Below are 22081 nucleotides of genomic sequence, written 5' to 3' on the forward strand. Positions count from 1 at the left end.
GTCACAAAATCCAACAAGAGTGACTGGAACGGGATGAAGACCAGTCCTGGTTGAAGCCCTGCTGTCAGTGGGAACACACCCGAGTCCCCAAGTCCCTGCTCACCCTCCCAGCCCTCTCTCCTCTGCACACACGTGTCCCCAACGTGCCCAAGCCTTCTCTTTCATAGGAGAAGCGCTGAAGGAAACAAACGGCAGTGGCGGGTTGGGGGGGGGGGGAATGTTGGAAATAAGACCACGCGCATTTATCTGTATTTGGATTAAGTATATGGTTCACAAGCCACACAAAATTGAGACAAACTGGAAAACTCAAAGAAGAGTACCATATCTGCTCCCAGCCGCCTAGAACAAAAGATCACACAAAAGATCCAGAGGGTGAATTTCCACTGGGTCACCAGGCTGATCTGTACCTTTCAAACAGAACTGGGAGTCCGCACTGATTTATTGTTTCTGTTGCGGTTCAGGTATAGCCACGGCCTGGTCATAGCTATGTCTTTTGACTTTTTTGTCTCCTTCCCTGATGGCTCAGAGGGTAAAGTGTCTGTTTGCAATGCAGGAGACCCGGGTTCGATCCCTGGGTCGGGAAGATCCCCTGGAGAAGGGAATGGCAACCCACTCCAGTATTCTTGCCTGGAGAATCCCATGGACAGAGGAGCCTGGTGGGCTACAGTCCTTGGGGTTGCAAGGAGTTGGACACAACTTAGTGACTAAACCACCACCCACCACCAGCAGCACGGAAGACTAAGATTTCCCTGCAACTTCTCCAACTGTCTCTCACACCAGCACAGCTGAGACCCGAATACAGGTGTGCTTCTAGAGGCTGGGACAGAGGGGCCTCACTGTCCGGCAGAGCCAAACCCAGAGCATGGATTCCGAAAACCTAAACCTAAGGCTGTGACCAGGGACAGGTGAGCAAGGCCCACTCCCAGCCCTTGGGAGCTGTTGAGAGGGTCCATCCACACCTCTCTCCTACAGGGCAGCCCCCGGAAAGGAGGCTGACAAGGATGTGACCGTGTCTTTGGCTGCCCAATGTCAGCGCGTGCCCTAGACCGTCCCCATCCCCTTCCCTTTTCTTTGAATCCTTCATTTACACCCAAGTGAATGCCGCTTGTTTTTCATGGTCTTAAAAAAAATAACCAAGACAGAAAAGGAGAGGTAGGTGAGCAGGGATGGGCAGGTTTACGGAGAACTCTCAAAATGCCAAGAACCCTTAGGATGATGGCTGCCCCCCACCCCCAACCCTCTGCACCTCCAGCTCCTCTGCAAGCCTGACTCCTTTGGATACACTGTGCACAAGCCTCACAGGGGGCTGCTGGATGCAGGAAGGGCTTGTGAGGACCCCCGACATGCCGCTCCCCCCCCACCTCCTTCCTTCTCTCCGAACTCAAGCACCTGGGCCTGAAAGGTGGCCGAGGAGGCTGGTGAGGCATTCAAGCTCCTGGAAAAGGTCGTCACTTTGCCCCCGCTCCCAAGGGGAAACAGGGATGGGGGTCAAAGAGCCTGTCGCACTAGAATGCTTTTCAATCCTTGTCCCCAGAGGTAGAATCATTTTGTCCAGTATCTGAAACGCAAGCTTCTTCTAGCTTTCGTCATTACAGTAACTCCTGATGGCTAACCTCGCCCCTGCCCACCTCCACAACCCTCTGCCCCGCTTTGCGAGGGGCAGAGGGACCGCAAAACACAGGACAGCTGATGGCGCAGATGGCGCCACGGCTGCTGCCCAGGATCACGCTCTGCTGTGTGCACGGCCTCCCCACATACACACCAGTATACATTACATAGCGGTGCCCAGAGACACATTTACAGTGTGCATGGGAGGCCCGGCCCGGGCCGCATCCTCAGGCGGGGTTCTGCCCCTGAATCCTGGGGTCTGGGGGTCCTGCGGCTGCTCTGCAGCCAGCCACCCTCGTCTCAGTGTTTGATCTCGAGGATGGAGGGGTTGTGGTCCAGGATGGCTAGGATGATCTTGTCCATGTACTGCCTCAGCCGAAAGTTGATCTCCTCCTGCTCCTTGAGGGCTTCCATGAGCTGGAGGGAACAAGAAAGCGAGGTCAGAGGCCAGGAGGGGGGCCGGGGTGTGGGCAGAGGCAGTGTCCCAACAAAACCAGCCTCAGAGCCTGGGCAGGGGGAAAGGTGCAGAGGCGTAGGCCACACCCCCAGAGAGGCCCAGATCATTGGCCCGTTTAGGGGAGCCCAGATGTGTGCGATGTTGCTGATAAAGGTAGAGAATGCTGGCCAGAGGCGCTTATAGTCAGGAGTGACACCCAATGTCCCAAGACCCTAAGACCACCCGCTGTTTCCTCTCGCCACCCCCAGTCCTGCCGCTGTCCTTCTCCAGGTCGACTCCTGCCGTGTCCATGGGATGCGCCTCTGCCCACAGGCTGGAGGCTGGTGCTTGGCTCATGTGGGCACTCCTCAAGGCCAGGGGCCAGCTCCTGGCTGTGCGTCCCCAGCACAGGGTAAAGGGGTTCGGTGACTCGTGTTGAAATCTAACCTGGGTATCTTGGAGGCCTGATCTTTCATAACCATACCCCAGTGGGGCAGAAAGAGTGGGCTTTGGTGCTAGGGACCTGGGCTCCTCTCTCTCCGTAAGCTGGGTGATCTTGGGTGATCCTGGTCTCCCGATCTGTGACATGGAAGTGTTCAGAAAGCCTTCGCGTTCTCAGAAGATTAAATGAAGACATACTGCAAGCAGGTGCCCCCCCAACACGCTAATATCCTTCTCCTGCTGGCTTGGGTCCAGGGGACATCCGGCCTCCCCTGGATCGCACACTGATGACATCAACGGGCCATTCTGGCACACTCCCGACCAAGCGAACTCAAACTCTGCTCTGCTCCCAACCGCACTCTTCTCCCACCACATATAGGAAATTGGAGCAGGCTGAACTCTGCCTCCTCTCACTGCTCTGCCCCATCACTCGGGGTCATTGCAGATGGGGACGCCCAGGGGGCCAGGCCCTGGCCTGCTTTTCCTGCCCCGGGGCAGGACTCACGGGCGAGGGCCAGGCTCCACGGCGAGAGCGTGTGGGCATGTTACCTCATCGCGAGAGGCTGTGTCTATTTCCGCTGCCAGGGACTGGGCTTTGGTCTGGGTAGCAAAGAGGTTCTTGGCTTCGTAGAGACTGAGGCTCAAGATTTGTCCATTCAAGTCATCATTCTGATCTCGCAGCTTGTGATTCTCCTGCAGAAGGGGACACAGGCAACTCTGACTCCCACCGGGACCCGCTGCTCCGCGTCCACGGCCTCCTGACCACCGCCCAGGGTGTGCGTCACTGGCCAGTCCAGGACACCCACAGATGACCTGGCCTCTGCTGGGCTCCAGGGCGAGGAGGGCTGGGTCCTCAGGGGGCTTGGGGTCCTGAGGAGGAGTTACAGCCTTGCTCAGGGAGCCAGGTTTCCAGGGAGGAGCATGGCTCCAGACTACCCCTTCTTCCCTGGGGGTGGGTGAGCCGGAAGAGGGGCCCCGGAGGACACTGCCCACTCAGTGGCTCCTTCTCCAACACTGGCCCTTGGTGAGGGAAAGTGATGCTCTGGGTCCCTGGGGTGGCAGGTCAGCTCGTCTCCTTGGCTCCTGCAGTCGGGCTCAGGAATCCTGCTCTGGGGAGTTCTTTCCAGGGTGCCCTCGGCTCCTGTGTGCCTCCTGCCCAGAGCCAGCTGACCAGCCCCATGCTCTAGCTTTTGCCTCAAGGCTCCTACCTGCTCACATCTGGGACCCCGGGCGCCCCCTTGTGGCTGAGAAGGGCTGGGATTTAGGACTGCTGTGAGACGGGGACCCTGAGGAGCTGCCCCACCCGGATAATTTATTCTGCAGGGTCTCTGAGCACCCTCAGGCCCCCGTTGGGTCACTGCCCCTCCTGATCCTGCTTCCCCCACCCCCAAGGGCTGCCCAGTCACAGGAGAGCGTCCAGGAACCCTCTGAAATGGACTCTTGGGCTCGGGGTGGGAGACACTGTGTAGCTGAGTGAGGTTTCCTTCTCCCACGTGCCCAGGACAGAAGACTGGTGTCTGTTTCCCGTCATGGATGCTGAGCAAAGACCGACCCTGGGGTTTCCAGCCACCTCGCCTGAGCTGTGAGAAAGGGCTGAGCGGGCCTGATGATCAAGGTGTCGGGAGGAGCAGGCAACTAGTTACAAGGGAAAAGGAGGCGCTCCGACACTCAGCCCTGAACAGGAGACGCACCCCGAGGGGACCCGGACACCTCGTGCCCTGGGATGGGGGCTCCCGGGGCCTACCTGCTTGAGCCGCTTGACCTCGTGCTCCAACTCGACCTCTCGGGCCCTGGTGTTGAACTCGCCAAGGCTGGAGGACGAGCTGCGGCCCCTGCCCGGCCGCTCGCAGTCCAGCTTGTACATCTGCAGGTGCTCCAGCTCCTTCCGCAAGTCCTCGATGAGCTGTGGGGGAAAGAGGCCAGTTGGCAGGAGCACGGATGTGGGGGGCTGGTGGGGTGGGGTGGGGTGGGGTGGAGTTTGGCGCCCTGGAGCCCACCGACCCACCTCCTGTGTCGCCTCCCGCTCCTTCTGGAACTCGAGGCGGTTGTGCCGCAGCTTGTCCATCATGCGCTTGTACAGGTCCATCTCATCCTTGAGCCGCAGGCTGGTGTCCTCCAGCCGGTCTGACATGCGCTGCCGCTCCTGCAGCCAGGGAGACCAGGGCAGGGGGAGAGTTCCCAGGGGGCCCGCTGCGCCCTGGGGGGCTTTGCTGGGGGCCTGGGGCAGCTACCTCGACAAATAGGCAATCAGACCAGCCCGGAGGACACAGCCCTCCAAGGCACGAATTAAAGAAACAGCTAGACCCCTAATTCTAGAGCTGCAATAAGAAAAGCCTCAGGTCTCCACAGTCCTTCAATGATGCCAGATGGATCTGAATAGAAGGTAAGAGTCCAAACAGAATCTGGCCTCTTTCTCCTTATTTTCCCCCATAATACAGAGAAACGTATTCATTGTACAACATTTGGAAAATCAGAAATATGCAAAGACAAACTATTTGTATTTTGTTCCCTTTTTTTTTGGCTAGGGCAGTGAGAATTTCAGAAACTAGAAACCAAAAGGCCAGCGATAGCCAACATGGCCTCTCTGTGGATTCAGCTCAAGATCCAAGTCTAAGCAATGACTGAACCTAACGCTCACCTCATCCAGCTTCTCTGTTTGTGACTTGAGCCGAGTCACCGTTGTTCTAAGCTCGGTGTTTTCTTCCTCTAATTGCTGCACTCTGGGGAAAGGAGGACAAGAATGTCAGAAATGGAGATTATCTCACAGCCTGACAGTCTGTAGCAATTCTCAGCTCCCTAAAGGAAGGAAGATACCAGAAAATGAGAGAGAGAGAGGAAGATACCAGAAAATGAGAGAGAGAGAATATGAATAATTGTTCCAAATGGTAGTATGGCTGTGAGCTCCCTGTCATCCAAGGCAAAATGATAAAGATCCTGAATTACTATCATCTTTGAATAAAAGGAAAAACTCACTTGGGAATGAATAAGAGCACGGGGTTCTTTGTACATACGTGCTTAGGGCCTGAAACACCCCACGGAGGGAGAGGCAGCAGTGGTATTTTTCTGCTAAATGGAGAGTCCTCCTGCGGTGTCCATGGCGGGGCCCTCCTGTGAGGATCCACAGTTTGAAGGCAACGAACGCACCATACTTGGTTTTCGTTCTCCCCTGGGGCTCTTCCCTTGGCGTGTTCTCTGACGCCCACGGGCAGTGGTTCTGACCCTCTAACCCTCTGTGTTAGTGTTCACAAGGGGGTGTCCAGGTCGATTTTACGTGACCCAAAAAGGGGCCGGTGAGCGGGGCCGTCAGCCAGTGGCCCTGGGATGGTGCTGGGCCATTCCCAGCAGGGCGTTCCCTCTCCTTCCCACTGTCGCATCCTCCTTGGATGGAGGGCTCCTTGGCCCCAGCTGTCCACTGGACTCCCCAGGAGAAAAAAACCCCTCTCCAGGGCCTAAGGGGATCTCAGACCTGCCCCCACCTACCTGGGGAGGCCGGCTCACGTGAGGCACAGAGCACCCGAGGGAACAGCGCCCCCTGGAGTCAGGCAAAGGGCCGGCCTCCTGGGCCCGCACAGCCACCTGCATCCCAGCCACTTCTCAGCCAGCCGACTGGCCGGCTGTCAGGAGCAGGCAGAGGATGTGATGTTGAATGAGGGACCAGGCTCATTAAGAAACAGGTGCAAAACAACAGCTTCTAGAACATGAGTGGACAATTAAGGGAAATTGGGGGGGCGGGGCGTCTCTGATTGCATGGAGGTTTGGCCCGCCCAGTCCCCTCTGGGCCTGCTTGACCCTGCCAGCCGTGAGGTGAGAGGTGAGAAACCACCTCCCACCCCAGGCTGGGCAGGGCAGACTCACCAAGGCTCAGCTCAGAGACGGGCTGAGGAGAAGGGGGGCAGCCATCCACTGTGTCAGGGGCCCAGGAGGGCCTCTGGCCTGGGTCGGGGGGAGGGCCTCTGGCCTGGGTCGGGGGGGAGGGCCTCTGGCCTGGGTCGGGGGGGAGGGCCTCTGGCCTGGGTCGGGGGGGAGGGCCTCTGGCCTGGGTCGGGGGGGAGGGCCTTGGACATCCTCAGAGTTCCCACCTAGGTGCAGTCGTCAGCTGTGCCGCAGCCCCTCTGCCTTCCTGCTCACTCTACAGGGAGGCTGACGGATGGATATTGAGGCCCAGGAAGAGACAGAGGACGTCCAACGTCACAGAGCTAGTGGGTGACCACACCAGGCCCCCAGGTCGTCCTCCCCTGCCTGCCTCCGTTGCAAACAGCTACGGCCCAGGCCCAGGGGCAGCCCTGCGCAGCCTCTGCCCCCAGGTCGCCGGGTCAGGGCGCCCTAGTGTTCAGGGGCGGGGAGAACCCAACAGCAGGGGGCGCTCCAAGCCTGGACAGCAGACCCAGGCCAGGACTCAGGGCAAGACCTGTGTGTGCATATTCCCTTAACCTATGCTCTGCTGCTGCTGCTAAGTCGCTTCAGTCATGTCAGACTCTGTGCGACGCCATAGACGGCAGCCCACCAGGCTCCCCTGTCCCTGGAATTCTCCCAGCAAGAGCACTGGGGATAAAGCATCACTTCCAGTTGGACCTACTATGAAAAATGTTACTTTGAACATTCTTTTACCTGCTTCCTAGAGAACACGCCCAGGCATTCAGGTATCAAAAGAACTGTTAGGACCAGAGGCCTCCCCATGGGCTCAGTTTTCCCATCTAAATAATGGGACTGCATCTGCCCGCAGAGGCATCAGAGGGACCCACCTGGTGGTGAGCAGCTCGATCTCCGTGCTGCGCTCGCGCTCCAGCTTGCTGTAGGCCTCGCGGTGGCGCCTCGCCTCCTCCTCCAGGGCCTGCTCGGCCGTGGTCTCCTGATCCTTCACCATCTCCTCCAGCTCGTGCACCCTGTGGAGAGGCATGTGGGCCCCAGTGCAGGGCCAGCTCTCGTGGCCTCACTCTCCTCCCCTCAACCTAGGCTGTGACCAAGGGGAGCCCCGGACCCCACGTCACGGACAACCCAACTGTGGGCTGGTAGCTCTACTGACAGATGAACAGGGGACCCCGCAGAAGCTAAGGAGAGGCGGGCCAGCCACGTGTGCCACCGAAGGGCGGTGCCGGCAGTCAGTCCAGAGGGGAGAAGCGGGTCTCCTAGGGCAGCACGGAGAGGGCCGGCCTCACTGCAGCCGGATCAAACAGCCCAGAGGCCTCGCCTCCTCTTTTCACTCCCTCCCTTCCAGGACGGGATGCCTCTGATCAACAGTTCAGCTCACTGGGCACCTTGACTGCAAACATGGGCACGTCCTGGCTGGTGGTGAGCACGCCAGAGCTGGGGAAGGCCTGGCACCACTGTGGACCTTCTAACCCTGTGACTGGTGGCCAGGATGGTGTACCACTCTGGGACATGACCCTCTGTGAGGCTGACCCTCTGGGCTGCCCAAGAGGACCCGTCTTTGAGTCCTCCAAGGTTGAGGACCAGACCCTGGGTGGGGATCAGTTTACCAAGTTTCAGGAGGGTCATACTCTACACGCACCACCTCATCAAGTTGTGTTCAGTGGGCCTCTGTCGGGCGGTGGGGGGAACAGCAATGCCTGGACCCCTCCCACAGGTGGCAGGCGTGAGCCCGACTCCCACCAGCGTCTCCCTCTGTAAAGTTTGTCCCCCGGAACGGAGCCAGGCTCTCGTTGTTGCAGGACAGAGACAGGAAATGGGTCTCAACTTCCACCTTTGACCCGAGCTGGGGCTGCAGACCTGGAGGGCCGAGGTCGAGCTCTGCCTGTCTTCCTGGCCCCTAAAGACCGGTCCCCCTGGGCGCCCAACATGGGCGGGGCCGACAGCAAGGTGCTGACAGGTCACAGGCCCGCCGAGCTAGGACGCGCAGGTCACCCCCGCCCCGACCTCCCCCGGGGCCGTCGCGGCCGAAGCCCGCCTGACCTGTGCACCAGCTGTGTATTCTCCTGCTTCAGCTTGCTCTTCAGGTCCCCGTTGGTCAGGCTGTCGTTCTCCAGCTCGGTCACCTTTTTTTCCAGGAAGCTCACCTACCATAAGGGGGTGGCGGAGAAAACCTTTGAGTCCACGGGACAGAGAGCCTAACGATGGTGAGACTGAGGCCAGAATCCCCACTGGTGTGTGAAGAGGAGTCATGTCGGGGTGGGGATGGGATGGATGTGTCCAGGTGGTCGGGGCTGCCTACCCCCAACTCCTGGGTCTTCCACGTCCCCAGGCAGTACCTCGGAGCACCCCAACCCCACCCCAGGGGGCACGCGTGGCGAGTCCCGTCTGCCCACGCCCGCCCTGGTGCACCTTCTCCGTGATGTCGTTGTCACAGGAGTCAATGCTGTCCCGGAACAGGTCCTCGGTGCTGCCGTTGCTGCTGCTAAAGTTGCTGCTGTGCATGAGCTGCCTGGGGGTGGTGTGGTGGGGGGGAAATGCATGTCTGTGCATGAGCTGCCTGGTGGGGAGGGGGAGGCCTGTCCCGCTGCAGGGGCCTTGGGGAGACTGGGGTTCAGACTCAGCCTATGGGCTGGGGGAGCACCCCAGACCGCTGGGAGAGTACCAGGAACCCCTCTGAGGAGGCTGCCTCCCTCAGTCAGGGGAGCAAAGTGGCCTGACCCCTGACCTCAAGAGATCGCTTTGCCCAGAGGACAGCAAACAAGCTGCAATGGCCCTCCTGAGCCCGGTAGACGTGGTTAGTCCATCAGGGACTTTCCTCCTGCTCCCTGTGCTCACTGGGGGGCCAGTTAAGAGGTGACGTGGGACCCAGCTAGTGGAGGCACCCTCCCCCAGCCCCACCTCCTGAGCCCCTTCCACCTGGGAACCACCCCAATGAGGCGGCTGGGCACCACAATCCGGGAAGAGGGCCTGGGCCCCCCGAGGCCACCCAGCCCCCAAACCAAGCTGACTCCTGCTATGTCACTGGGGACCCAGGCGTGGGTAGGGGGACAGAAACCCATCCAGGATGTGCACGACCATGGGCTAGTGAGTGGGACTGAAAAGGGGCCACGGCTGTCCAGGTGACCCCTTACCTGAGGCAAAAACCCCCTCTGCTCCCCAGCGGCCCCTACCTCCCACTCCGTGCCAGGCAGCAGCCGGGTCTCAGCCAAGACGCCGCCTCACCCCAGCGCCTGGACCCTTGCTGCAGCTGCCAGGGCCCCGGGTGCGGACCTGGGCGAGTCTGCGGGAGAGCTGGTGCGGGACCTGGTGGGCCCAGGAGCAGAGGGACCAGCTCCAGGGGAGACCCTCACGTCCCATCTCTGTCAGCGGGAAGCCCAGGGCCTCTGCTGGTAGGGCCGCCTGCTCCAGAGCACAGGGAAGCACATGGAGTGTGGGGCGGACTGTGTCTCTCAGGGCACCCCTGGGGTGCCTGCCAGAGGCAGGGGCAGCTGTGGGTTCAGAGGCTGAACCCTGCCGGGAGGGACACCAGGTAGGCCGGGGGGGAGCCCAGCCCTTCTTTCCTGGAAGTGGATCGTCCGTCCGCTGCCTGCACTGCCCTGGGACGCCTCATCCCCTCTGTGCGTCCAGCCACACGCAGGGCACTGGCTGGGTCTGAGTTGCTGGCACAGAGTTGGCCATCCTGGCAGCAGGAGTGTAGTGCAAGAGGACAGCATTCAACCCGAGCTACCCTGCTCAGGTGGTAAAGAATCTGCCTGAAATGCAGAAGACCCGGGTTCGATTCCTGGGCCGAGAAGATGCCCCAGGGGAAGGCGTGGCAACCCATTCTGCTATTCTTGCGTGGAGAATCCCATGGACAGAGGAGCCTGGTGGGCTACAGTCCATGGGGTCACAAGAGTTGGACACGACTGAGTCACACACACACACACACACACACACACACACCCGGGGGGGGGACCTTACCGTCCGAAGGCCGTGCTGGAGATCTTTCGATTGGGGCTACACAGAGAGACAGAGAGAGAAGACCATTGAACAGAGGGGCCTCTAGCCCACTGCTTCCTCTGCCCTGGCCACAGCATACGCAAACGCAGGCGAGGCCTTTTTCTGCCCACTACACATCAGCTTGGCCCTCAGAACTGCCCCTGATCACCTGCCAGGAGAGAGTGGGGCCCCTAGTCACCCACCAGGAGAGGGTGGGGGCCCCCAGTCACCGACCAGGGGAGGGGGGGCCCCAGTCACCGACCAGGAGAGGGTGGGGGCCCCCAGTCACAGACCAGGAGAGAGAGGGGGGCCCCAGTCACTGCCAGGAGAGGGTGGGGGGCCCCAGTCACCGACCAGGAGAGGGAGGGGGCCCTCACCCCGATGCTTCTTCCCCGGGTCCCCGCCCCGCCCCGACCCCTACGCTGGTCCCCGGGGCCGCACCTGCTGGCCTTCAGGCTCTTGAGCCGGGCTTCCAGGTCGTTGAGCAGGCTGATTTTCTTGCAGCACTGGGAGCAGTAGGCGTCCACGGGCTCGCTGTCGTACGCGTGCCGCATCTTTCGCGGCGTCTGCCCCGCACTGGGTCGCAAGAAGGAAAAAGGTTCACCTTCGGAACCGCTGTCCAGTTCGGTGCCCCATCCCGCTGAGCTTGTTACTAGGTTCTCTGAAACCTGTGAGCCGTGTGTGTGTGTGTGTGTGTGTGTGTGTGTGTGTGGGTGTGGGTGTGTAGGTGGGTGTAGGTGGGTGTGGGTGGGTGTGGGTGTGTGTGTGTGTTTGGGGGTGGGGGGTGGAACTACAACAGTAGAGCTCCCTCTTCCAGTGCTCTCAAAGACAGGAAGCCAATGAGTTGTACCCATTTCACAGAGGAGGAAACTGACAGTTAATGTCAGAGTAAGCAATGACTCAGCTGCGTGGGAAGGTATCAACATGCCACTTGGCGTCTGCAGCCCCTCAGGCTGGTTAATTTGGTTTCTTCCCCAAGACAGAAGGAAGGAGGAATTCCAGACCCCCAACCCCCAGCCCCCTGCAGGATTCAGAGGCAGTTCCTGCCCATCTATAGGAGCAGAGCCCAGTTAGTTCATGGCTCTGCCTGCCGAACCCCCAGGATGAGGCAGGATTGGTTCTGCCACTTTTCCTGGATCCCAAAGGCAGCTGTAGACTGAGGGGTCACCTGGAGGACACTGACGACCCCAGGTCCGAGTAGACGTTGGTCCTGGTCTCGTCGTCCGGGCAGGGGCTGCTGGGGGCACAGTCCACGTCATCCGCCTCCCCGTAGTCCTCAAACTGCTCCTCGTTGCTGATGAGCGAGGTGGTGGAGTGCGTGGAGAGGTCTGACGTGGTCATGGACGGAGGGTGGCCCAGGGACCTGAGTGCAGGACAAGGGCCAGCTGCGAACCGGGGCGGGGGGCGCCACAGCCCGTGGGGGACAGGCAGGCCAGGACACCAGGACCCTGACGATGAAGCCTGTCCTCCTGCCCCGGTTAAGTACACTCTGGGGATCGCGTCCTACGGGAAACATCTCATCACAGAAAGTTTCTGCTCCAGAGATGCTTAAATCGACATTTCCACAGGGCAGCAAAACGCTGCTTACAACTCAATGGCTTATTGAAGCAACACTGAAATGGCTATTAAATGATAGCCTGTATCAGTAAATGAAATGATCACATAAACTGTGGACTCTCAAACTGTTGTGGAAAGGTTTGTAAAAAAAAAAAAACACTGGCAATAATGTGGAAAAATTAAAACTCAAAGCTTTTTTTAATTTAAAAAAATTAAAAAATTAAAACTAAAAGCTAAACTTAAAACATTTTTTTAAAGTTTTCCCAGGTAGCACTAAGCGGTAAAGAATCCACCTGCAACCCGCTCCAGTATTCTTGCCTGGAAAATTCCATGGACAGAGGAGCCTGGCATGGTTGCAGTCCATGAGGCGGAAAAGAGTCGGATATGACTGAGCACACACATGCAAAATTAAAACCAACAATGACACAAAAGAGGTAAAATTTTAAGCATAAAAAGCCTAAGCATGAGACGGGTCTACACAGAAGAAGGAAAAGCAGGAAGTGGAAATATTTAAACGGCAATCGGGCTTGGGGTGTGGAGAGTGGCACCATCAGTAAAGTGGGTTACCTGCCCTTCATTCTCACTTTTTCTCCTTTTTTCAAGCTGTGTAAGTGCTCATGTTCCAACAATGAATGAGGTTTTTAAAATAACAATGAGTTACGAGGCAGGATGTGTCTCCTGTGTTTATAGGGAGGAATTCTTGTCCAAAGAAGCCTGACGCCACAGATCACGGGTCAGAGACCCTGGGTCTCTCACAGGTGACCCAGGGTGGCCTGGGGCGGTGTCAGGGGCTGGCTGCACCTGCTCTGCAACCTAAGAACAAAGAAGTACAGCTACCACATCACCTGGCAGAACAGATCTTCCCTTGAGTCACTGGGTGGTAGCTGCTCATTAACTAGGATCTCTCCACCCTCTAAGATTCCGCACTCAAAACTGGGAAACAGTGATCCATGCATCACAGCCTTAATGACAGGGTGAGAAAGATCAAGTCTTTTGGTACCCCCACCCTATTTATTTACTTATTTATCTGCCCTCCGGTTCCTTAGCGCCTGGGGCTGCATTTGTCACATTCCTCACTTTGTTCTTATATAAATTTGACTAAAACTCTTGGCACCCACTGCTGGCTGCCTCCCGGTGACTGGTCCCGGAAAACACGGGAATGATCGGGTAGCAGATGATTAGCCAATAGGTCAAAGGGTCTGCGGTCCCCATGACCGGCTGTCCAGGGGCTGTGGTCACAAGCACAGCGGATGGACCGCTCCCAGGACAACTCCAAAGGCACCTCCTCCCTTGAAGACCGTGACTTCTAGAGCCACTGGGGTTTGAGAACACCTGAACTGAGAAAATACATTAGGCTGAAACATATGAAATTGCCTTTTCCTTGAAAGGTGCAAATGATGAAAAGCTGACAATTTTGTTTGGTCAACGGATATTGGAAGCCCTTGCTTCCTCTTCCAAATCCCGGGGCTGATCATCACATGCTCATCACCTTCTCCTGATGCCTGAAGCTCCAGGCAGTCTTAACTCACTTGTCCTCGGGCAGGAACAGGCCTCCTAGACCTGCATCCTTCTCGGCGGGAATTCCAACCGGCCCCTCCAGGATCCGGGTGCTCTCCATGCGGCCCTCCATGTCCGACTCCTGGGGGCCCTCAGGCGGGGCCAGCGTCATGGCCTCATCCTCATCCTCAGGAAAGAAGTCTGGTTCTGTGGGCAGGAGCTCACCATCAGCGAAGGTGGGGTCTGGCACCTCGCTGCCCTGGGGAAGACAGAAGGGGACAGTATGAGTGAGCCTGGCTTCTGGGGCTCAGCACTGCTCCTCAGACCACAGGGACACCAGGAGGGGAATGGCAGGTGGTGCCAGGGAGCCACAGACCCCAAGACCTCGGGTATGAGACCCTGGCACGTGATCTGTCTTGGGGGCCTTTTAAGCAAGCCCAGTGAGGGGTGGGAACCTCTGGGACCGCCGTCCGTGAAGAAGGGCCACAGCCAGGCCAGCTGCATGGTTCAGACCCCGCTCGGCAGGGTCTCCAACCCAAAGTCTGGACAGGAAGCCAGGTGACTCAGATAAGGCTTCTTAGGGTTATATTATAAGGGCACAGCCCCAGTGAAAATGACAATGACCTAGCAGAGTTTGATGCAACATGCTACAGGGGCATCAGCAGAGCCTAAGGGTTGGCCCCCCTCTGTACCCCAACACCTTGATTCTGGGCGTGTCAAATATTGTCTCTGAACTCCAGTTCTGGCCTCTTTGTAAGCCGAGAATGGCGACGGAATCCTACGGATCCCTGTTCCCAGCAGGACCTCGATGGCTAACCCCTGGCCACAAGTCTGTCCCGGCACAGCCACAGCCACCTTACTGCTGTCGCTGTTCAGGGCTAAGTTGTGTCCGACTCTTTGGGACCCCATGGACTGCAGCATGCCAGGCCTCTCTCTAGCCCTCACCATCTCCCGGAGTTCACCCAAGTGCACGTTCATTGAATCGGTGACGCTATCCAACCACAGCCACCCCGGGGAGCAAGAATTCTAGGTCTCTCAAGTCTGAGCTTTGGGCCGGTCCCCAGGGTCCTCACACACTGCCGGGCACAATGCCAGCACACCATAAAGATCTGCCCAAACCTTTTGCCAAAACCGTCTGAGACGATCTCTGGGTTTATTCAACATTTACCCTAGTCTGAGAGGCAGCTTTCTGCAAGTCATTTTTCAAGGCTGCTTTGCCCCCAAGGAGGTAGGAACCCCTAAGGATCCTTTGCCCCTAAGGATGCCTCCACCTGCTCCCAGCTGAGATGTCAACTACCCCCCAGGTTCTTCGGCCTGCTTCTCAGCTAGGGTTGGCAGAGCCTCAGTTAGAGGTGCTTCCTCCAGCCCCAGGACAACAGGAAGGTTAACAGTAACAGGGCTGTGAAAAGCCTTGGGGCATCTCAGACAACAACAGGATCAGAGACATCCAAGGAAGGTGGTGAGTGAGCAGCGTAGCTGTGTCCGCTGGTAAGCAGGCAGCCCCTCCTGGGGGTCTGTCCCCACCAAGACGTGCTGAGGCTAAGAATAGATGGTGATTAATGAGCCTGGCTCCTGCCTGTGCCGTGACTCGGGCTGAGCACCAGATGGACCAATAAAGCCAGCATCAGGCAGCCAGCCACCCCTGACTGTGGAGGCCGAGGGGCTGTGTAATTAAACTCACCCCTAGTGTTCATGTGGCCCTTTCCACCTTTCTTGTTTAGTCGCTAAGCTGCGTCTGACTCTATGTCATAATCCAACCCCACAGAGCTCCAAACCTGATCAGATCTTATGTCCTAAGCAAGCTCTTGTCAGCAAGCCTGAAGCTGTGTTCCCATAGGAACAAAGAAAACCCAGCATTCACAGACCGACCGCTCATCAATTCCAGACACCGAGTTGAGAGTTCATGTATAATCTCATTTGGGCTTTACGACCCTTTGAGACAAAGATTCCCATCCCCATTTTACTAACGAGGCAGTCCAGGCTCAGACAGTAACCTGTCAGAAGTCCCCTGGCTGGTGGGCAAAGGACCCCCACTGCCTCTGACCACCGCTTGCCTGGTTCTATTTATCCCTGATGCAACCCATGCTTCATAGATTTTCAGACCCCACGGTGATCATGAAGAGAGACACATGGCAGGGGCATGTAACTGACTGTGAAGCCCGATGCTCCGCCTAATGCTTCAACTTCCACATGCCACCCCCTGCCTGCCCCCCAGCAGGGCATCTCCAGGATGGTGCAAGGCCACCGGGGGGGTCCTCCAGGGAGAGATGGGCTACGGAGGAGTAAGGTGTGTACTCTGTTCACCCACCCGCAGGCTTTCACCCTCCCAGACACGGCAGCGCTGGCTGGGAGTCCCGGCTCTGTGGCTCACGAGAGGGGGCCTGGTCACTCTGTAAGTGGGTGTTCCTCCCCGTCTTCATGGCCCCGAAGGCCGGGTCTCCTTCCACCGCTGTCTGGCCTGGGGCCATGCGGGCATCAGTAGGAGTGCTGGGGTCAGACTGTGAGTCAGCCACGGCCACGCCTTTCCCCTGGAACCGTGTCAGCAGGCGTCCCCAGGAGGCTGCCACCCAGCCGGCCTCCAGAAGGCAGGCAGGCGGGGCCTCGTGGAGACCAGTGTCTGTGTGCAAGCATCTGGCTTGGTCTCTGGCTAACGCATGCTTGCCTTACTGGAAGCTGAGTTTTTTTTTTTTTTTAATTTTTATTTTTACTTTATTTTACTTTACAATACTGTATTGGTTTTGCCATACATTGACATGAATCCACCACGGGTGTACATGCGATCCCAAACATGAACCCCCCTCCCACCTCCCTCCCCACAACATCCCACTGGGTCATCCATCCCCGTGCATCAGCCCCAAGCATGCTGTATCCTTCATTGGACATAGACTGGTGATTCGATTCTTACGTGATAGTATACATGTTTCAATGCCATTCTCCCAAATCATCCCACCCTCTCCCTCTCCCTCTGAGACCAAAAGTCCGCTATACACATCTGTGTCTTTTTCGCTGTCTTGCATACAGGGTCATCATTGCCATCTTTCTAAATTCCATATATATGTGTTAGTATACTGTATTGGTGTTTTTCTTTCTGGCTTACTTCACTCTGTATAATCAGCTCCAGTTTCATCCATCTCATCAGAACTGATTCAAATGAATTCTTTTTAATGGCTGAGTAATACTCCATTGTGTATATGTACCACAGCTTTCTTATCCATTCATCTGCTGATGGACATCTAGGTTGTTTCCATGTCCTGGCTATTATAAACAGCGCTGTGACGAACATTGGGGTACATGTGTCTCTTTCAATTCTGGTTTCCTCGATGTGTATGCCCAGCAGTGGGATTGCTGGGTCATATGGCAGTTCTATTCGCAATTTTTTAAGGAATCTCCACACTGTTTTCCATAGTGGTTGTACTAGTTTGCATTCCCACCAATAGTGTAAGAGGGTTCCCTTTTCTCCACACCCTCTCCAGCATTTATTGCTTGCAGATTTTTGGATCGCAGACATTCTGACTGGTGTGAAGTGGTACCTCATTGTGGTTTTGATTTGCATTTCTCTAATAACGAGTGATGTTGAGCATCTTTTCCTGCGTTTGTTAGCCATCCGTATGTCTTCTTTGGAGAAATGTCTATTTAGTTCTTTGGCCCATTTTTTGATTGAGTCGTTTATTTTTCTGTAATTGAGTTGCATAAGTTGCTTGTATATTTTTGAGATTAGTTGTTTGTCAGTTGTTTCATTTGCTATTATTTTCTCCCATTCAGAAGGCTGTCTTTTCACCTTGCTTATAGTTTCCTTTTTGTGCAGAAGCTTTTAATTTTAATTAGATCCCATTTGTTTATTTTTGCTTTTATTTCCAGAATTCTGGGCGGTGGATCATAGAGGATCCTGCTGTGATTTATGTCGGAGAGTGTTTTGCCTATGTTTTCCTCTAGGAGTTTTATAGTTTCTGGTCTTACATTTAGATCTTTAATCCATTTGGAGTTTATTTTCGTGTGCGGTGTTAGAAAGTGATCTAGTTTCATTCTTTTACAAGTGGTTGACCAGTTTTCCCAGCACCACTTGTTAAAGAGATTGCCTTTACTCCATTGTATATTCTTGCCTCCTTTGTCAAAGATAAGGTGTCCATATGTGTATGGATTTATCTCTGGGCTTTCTATTTTGTTCCATTGACCTATATTTCTGTCTTTGTGTGGAGGCTGAGTTTCAGCCAGGCACTCTGTCCCGACACCCCCTCTCACCTGAGGTCCCATGGAGACATGCCCACACTCCTGGCACCTGGCCCAAGGCCCTGCCCAGCAGGGAAAGAGTGGCCTGGAGTGGGCTGTCTCAGCCACAGGAGGGGCAGGGGCAGCAGAGGGGTCAGACACCCCATGGGGGCCCCTCCCCAACTTGACCCCCACCTCCTGGGCATAGTTTTACTCTTTGAGCAGGGTCCACAGCTGCTGGGCCCTTCACCCTTGACAAAGCACCTTGTCTCACACGCACACAGTTTGTCTCTCAACAGCCCTGGGAGAGCTCCAGGGAGAGAAGGAGGTTAGAACGAAGATTCTTCTCATTCATCGACACACACGGGAGATCGGAGCGGGAGGGGCTGCCTGGAACGCCCTGGCCACAGACGCCCCCGCTGAGACCTGGAGCCGGGCTCCGGACACACCATGTCCGGGACCCTCAACCCCGCAGCCCCCACTACACACACACGTGCACACCCTCTCAACACACCAGCCTTTTCTTTTACAAAACAGTTGCTCTCCCTACGGCAACACCTCTTCGTTCAACCCACAACTGTTGCTCAAGGCAAGTGGAAATTTTAATTGTAGCTTCGAAACCATTTCTAGCGCAGACAGTCCCTGACTTATGATGGCTCAACCTATGATTTTTTGACTTTACAATGGTGTGAAAGTGACGCTCGCTCAGTAGACACACGAACTCTGAAGTCTGAATTTTGCTCTTTTTCCAGGCTAACAATGTGTGGTCTGACGCTCTCCTGATACTGAGGGGCCTTGGCACCCGGTCAGATACGTGATCATGAGGGTGAACAACTGACACGCTCACAGCCATTCTGTTTTTCACTTAGTACAGCTTTCAGTCAATTACATGAGCCACTCAACACAATTTCTGGCCCCTCTTAGGGGCTGTGTGTTGCAGGAGCCGAGCTGTCCCTACAGCCCGTGGGTCCCTGGCTAGTCAGCCAGATCTAGGACAGACCAGAAGCCAGGAGGTATGCCGTCCTTAAGGGACTAGGGTTTTTGGAGAGTTCTGAGGTCCAAGGCTGAGCAAACAGGTCCCAGCCAGCCGCTCTGGGGGCATGTCTGCAGCACCAGCATCTGCTCCCCTCGCCCCTGTTCTGGGCTGGGGCGGGATGCTGCTGGCCTCAGCTAGAAGTGGGAGTCCAGAGGCACACAGTCTTGCCCGCTCTCCAATCTCAGGAGCAGCCTTCACCCACCAGCAGGTCCCAAGTCACCTCTTCCTCTGTAGGAAGCTGGCATGAGCTGAATTCAATGGCTGGTAAGAAGGCCAAGCATCAGGACTGGTGGGGCCCTTCTAAGCCTTGGAGTGGCCAACAATGCTCTGAGCGCGTGTGGAGGGCCCCAAATGGATGACTTTCTTTGGCCCTCCCCATCCCAGCCCAAGGGGCTTCCCAGGTGGCTCAGTGGTAAAAAATCCGCCTGCCAATGCAAGAGATTTGGGTTCCATTCCTGGCTTCGGAAGATCCTCTGGAGAAGGAAATGGCAACCCACTCCAGTACTCTTGCCTTGAGAATCCCATGGACAGAGGAGCCTGGTGGGCTACTGTCCATAGGGTTGTAAAGAGTTGAATACAACTGAAGCAATGTAGCAGCCCAGCCCATTTTCCTAGCAGCCAAAAGACTCCAGGTGACCCCATTTCCACATTCCCCAGGAAGGCGGAAGACCCTAAGGGGATGAATATGAGGACTTCTACACCTGAACCCCCACAGTCAGCGTCACAGAGAGCACAGCGCGGGTGATTGACAATGCACCCAAACGGAGGTGCGGATGGCTGGCTGGGAGGAGCCCCGCATGAGAGCCCCGAGTGCCGACCCCAGTGCGGCCGCTGGTGGCTGTGACCCAGCTGCTCAATCTCTGAGCTTCATCTAAAGACAGGGGTGGACACACCTACCTGGCAAGACTGCCGTGAAGAATCTAGAACAATGCCTTGCACCTCACAGGTGCCGGAAACACAGCAAAGGGGGGCAGAGCCGCGTGAGGAGCAAACGCAGAGCAGACTGGCCGGCTCAGATCCCGGCCCCGCTCCTGAGCAGCTCTGCGCTCTCTGTTATTCAGCTTCTCGGTCTCCCCGCCCAGGGAAGGGTTAAACGAGCTGGCACCTATTTTAAGCCGAGGTCAAACTATAGTGTTAGTCGCTCAGTCCCATCTGATTCTTCGCAACCCTATGGACCACAGCCCACCAGACTCCTCTGTCCATGGGATTCTCCAGGCAAAAATACCAGAGCAGGTTGCCATTCCCTTCTCCAGGGGATCTTCCCAACCCAGAGATCAAACTTGGGTCTCCTGCATTGTAGGCAGATTCTATACCATCTGAGCCACCAGGGAGGCCCTTTCTAAGCAGAAAGTGTTCAAAAAAATCTATTATTGTCTTTTCTGTATTGAGAGAAGGCAGTTGGGGTGCCTGCTGGCCTAGTGGCCCCACTCCAGTCCGACAGCACACTGGGTAAAAAATAAAAAGGCAGGTTGGGTCCAGCTTCTGGGAGCCAGACTTTCCCGAGTACCAAGACTGCTCTCCAAACAGGAGCCTCTTTTCTCCCACCACGTCACCTTCTGCCCACTGTCTTGGAAGATCTCTCTGCACACTAATCATACCCTTTAATAAGTGTGAGGGTGAGATGCTGCCTGGGCAAGGGAGTCCGCGAGGCTCACAGCTCCGGCTGTCCACCCCCAGCCCTGGCAATGGCTCTGCTCCCCAGGCAGCAACTCGCAGCCAGAAAACAGCTCTGTGGGGACAGAGCCGGGTAAAAATAGCTTGGGTGGGCACATCCCAGCTTCCCCGCTGCCAGGCACCAGTGGGCACACGTGGAATCCCTGCAGGGAAGGTATGGGGGGAGAGATGGACACAAACCAAGCACAGTGTGGGGGAGAGGCCAGCTTGCTGTCTGGGCGAGGCTGAAGTGGGCTTGGGGGACTGGGCAGGGGACCAAATCCTTCCTCACCCTCCCAGCCAGCCAAGCACCCAGGAACAGTGACAGGCCGGGTCTGGGTCTCTCTGGGTCTTTCCCGCAGGTGGCAGAAAATTCAGGTTAAGAAGCTAACTTGTTGGTGTCAGCGCCCCCACGTGCATGGGGGAGGGATGGGGTCACCTGGGTGGGGGTCCCCTCCTCGCCACTGTGGCTCAGCAGCTCTCATCACGCAGAGATGCTGGCAGTCGCCATTAGCAGCGATGCAGGTGGTCCCCGACCCCTGTTTGTGGCTACAACTCCTGCCCTGAAGCCAGGCCTGGCTCTGCAGGCAGCTGGTGCTCATCAGTAGCTGATGGAAGATTCTGGTTCAGCAAAGGGGGTGTGCCTAGGTGCCAGCCAAGGGGTGAGGGTGGGAATAAGGGGGATTTAAAGTGTCCACACAGAGAGGCTGGTGCCTTAGCCTTGCCTTCTGAACAAAAACAACCCTGACTCAGATACAAGGCCTCAACTCGTCCCCATCAGAGCCAAAGACAAAAGTGGGAGCTCCCGGTCACCGAACTGTTTCGGGTTATCACCCATCTCAGCCAGCCCTGGGGACTGATCTCATACTGTGAGATCAAAGCTCTGGAGCTCAAGCTTTGTGCTCTGATGGGGTGGCTACATTAGGCAGACAGAGAGACTCCATGTTTCCAGCCCCTGGGCTAGAGCAGAGTCCCCTATAGTTAACCCCCCTCCCAGGGAGGGGTCGGTGAGGTGGCCAAAGCAGCTTTCAAGCTGTCTCCTCCCAGCCAGGGGCTCCGGGGTCCACCTCCTGAACCCTCACTTTAGGGAGGGTGCCACTGGCAAGCTCAAGATCACCCTCAACTGGCCTCCCCCCCCCAGGAGCCTCTGGGAGCGGATCTCAGAGTAGACGCCCCCACCTGCCACACTTGTTTAATTGCTAAGTTGTGACCGATTCTTTGCGACCCCGTGGACTGTAGCCCACCAGGCTCCTCTGTCCATGTGATTTTCTGAGCAAGAATACTGGAGTGGCTTGCCATTTCCTTCTCCAGGGGCTCTTCCCAACCCATGGATCAAACCGGCGTCTCCTGCATTGCAGGACTCTTCACCACTGAGTTACATGGGAAGCCCCACCTGCCAGACTACTTCCACCATAAAGTGGGTCCGCAGCTCCTAGAAGCAGGGCCATAGGGACGACTGGGTTTCCTCAGGAGCTTTTACTAGTCTCAAGTGAAAAATACTGAGAAGGTTAACTTCTCATATCACCCCCTGGGAGGGAGGTATTAAACCAGACCGTTTTGCAGATGTGGGCACTGAGGCTCTCAGGCAGACTTGGCTCAGTCCTGGATCTGGCCCCCATCAGCTGTGGAGTCTCAGGCTGGTAACGAACGGAAGAGAAAGCCATGCTCAAGTTTCTCAAGAACTCGCATTTACAGGAAGCCAAGATGGTCAGATGAGGTGGCCCGCTATTGCACACAATGGAAGCGCTGTGGAAGCCCACACTGCCTTTTACTCGGTGTTTTAATTTAAACTCTTGAGC

The 22081-nt window shown here is 56.5% G+C and overlaps 1 protein-coding gene across 2 annotated transcripts in view; it reads right to left on the reverse strand.

Annotated features, from left to right (window-relative positions):
• Positions 624 to 22081, reverse strand: part of RAB11FIP4 (RAB11 family interacting protein 4) — a 104613-nt gene continuing 83155 nt past the window's right edge. For both annotated transcript variants that reach the window (XM_018064266.1, XM_018064267.1), the window contains 12 exons: positions 13420 to 13646; positions 11502 to 11696; positions 10775 to 10909; positions 10316 to 10351; positions 8765 to 8864; positions 8396 to 8499; positions 7228 to 7368; positions 5124 to 5205; positions 4491 to 4628; positions 4230 to 4388; positions 3035 to 3178; positions 624 to 2025 (listed from right to left, as the gene is read on the reverse strand). In XM_018064266.1, coding sequence (XP_017919755.1) covers positions 1909 to 2025; positions 3035 to 3178; positions 4230 to 4388; positions 4491 to 4628; positions 5124 to 5205; positions 7228 to 7368; positions 8396 to 8499; positions 8765 to 8864; positions 10316 to 10351; positions 10775 to 10909; positions 11502 to 11696; positions 13420 to 13646 — 1578 coding nt within the window. In that variant the 3' untranslated portion in view covers positions 624 to 1908. The remainder of the gene's footprint in view (positions 2026 to 3034; positions 3179 to 4229; positions 4389 to 4490; positions 4629 to 5123; positions 5206 to 7227; positions 7369 to 8395; positions 8500 to 8764; positions 8865 to 10315; positions 10352 to 10774; positions 10910 to 11501; positions 11697 to 13419; positions 13647 to 22081) is intronic.

The sequence above is a fragment of the Capra hircus genome, chromosome 19 (genome assembly GCF_001704415.2).
Source record: "Capra hircus breed San Clemente chromosome 19, ASM170441v1, whole genome shotgun sequence".
NCBI classification, from domain to species: Eukaryota; Metazoa; Chordata; class Mammalia; order Artiodactyla; family Bovidae; genus Capra; species Capra hircus.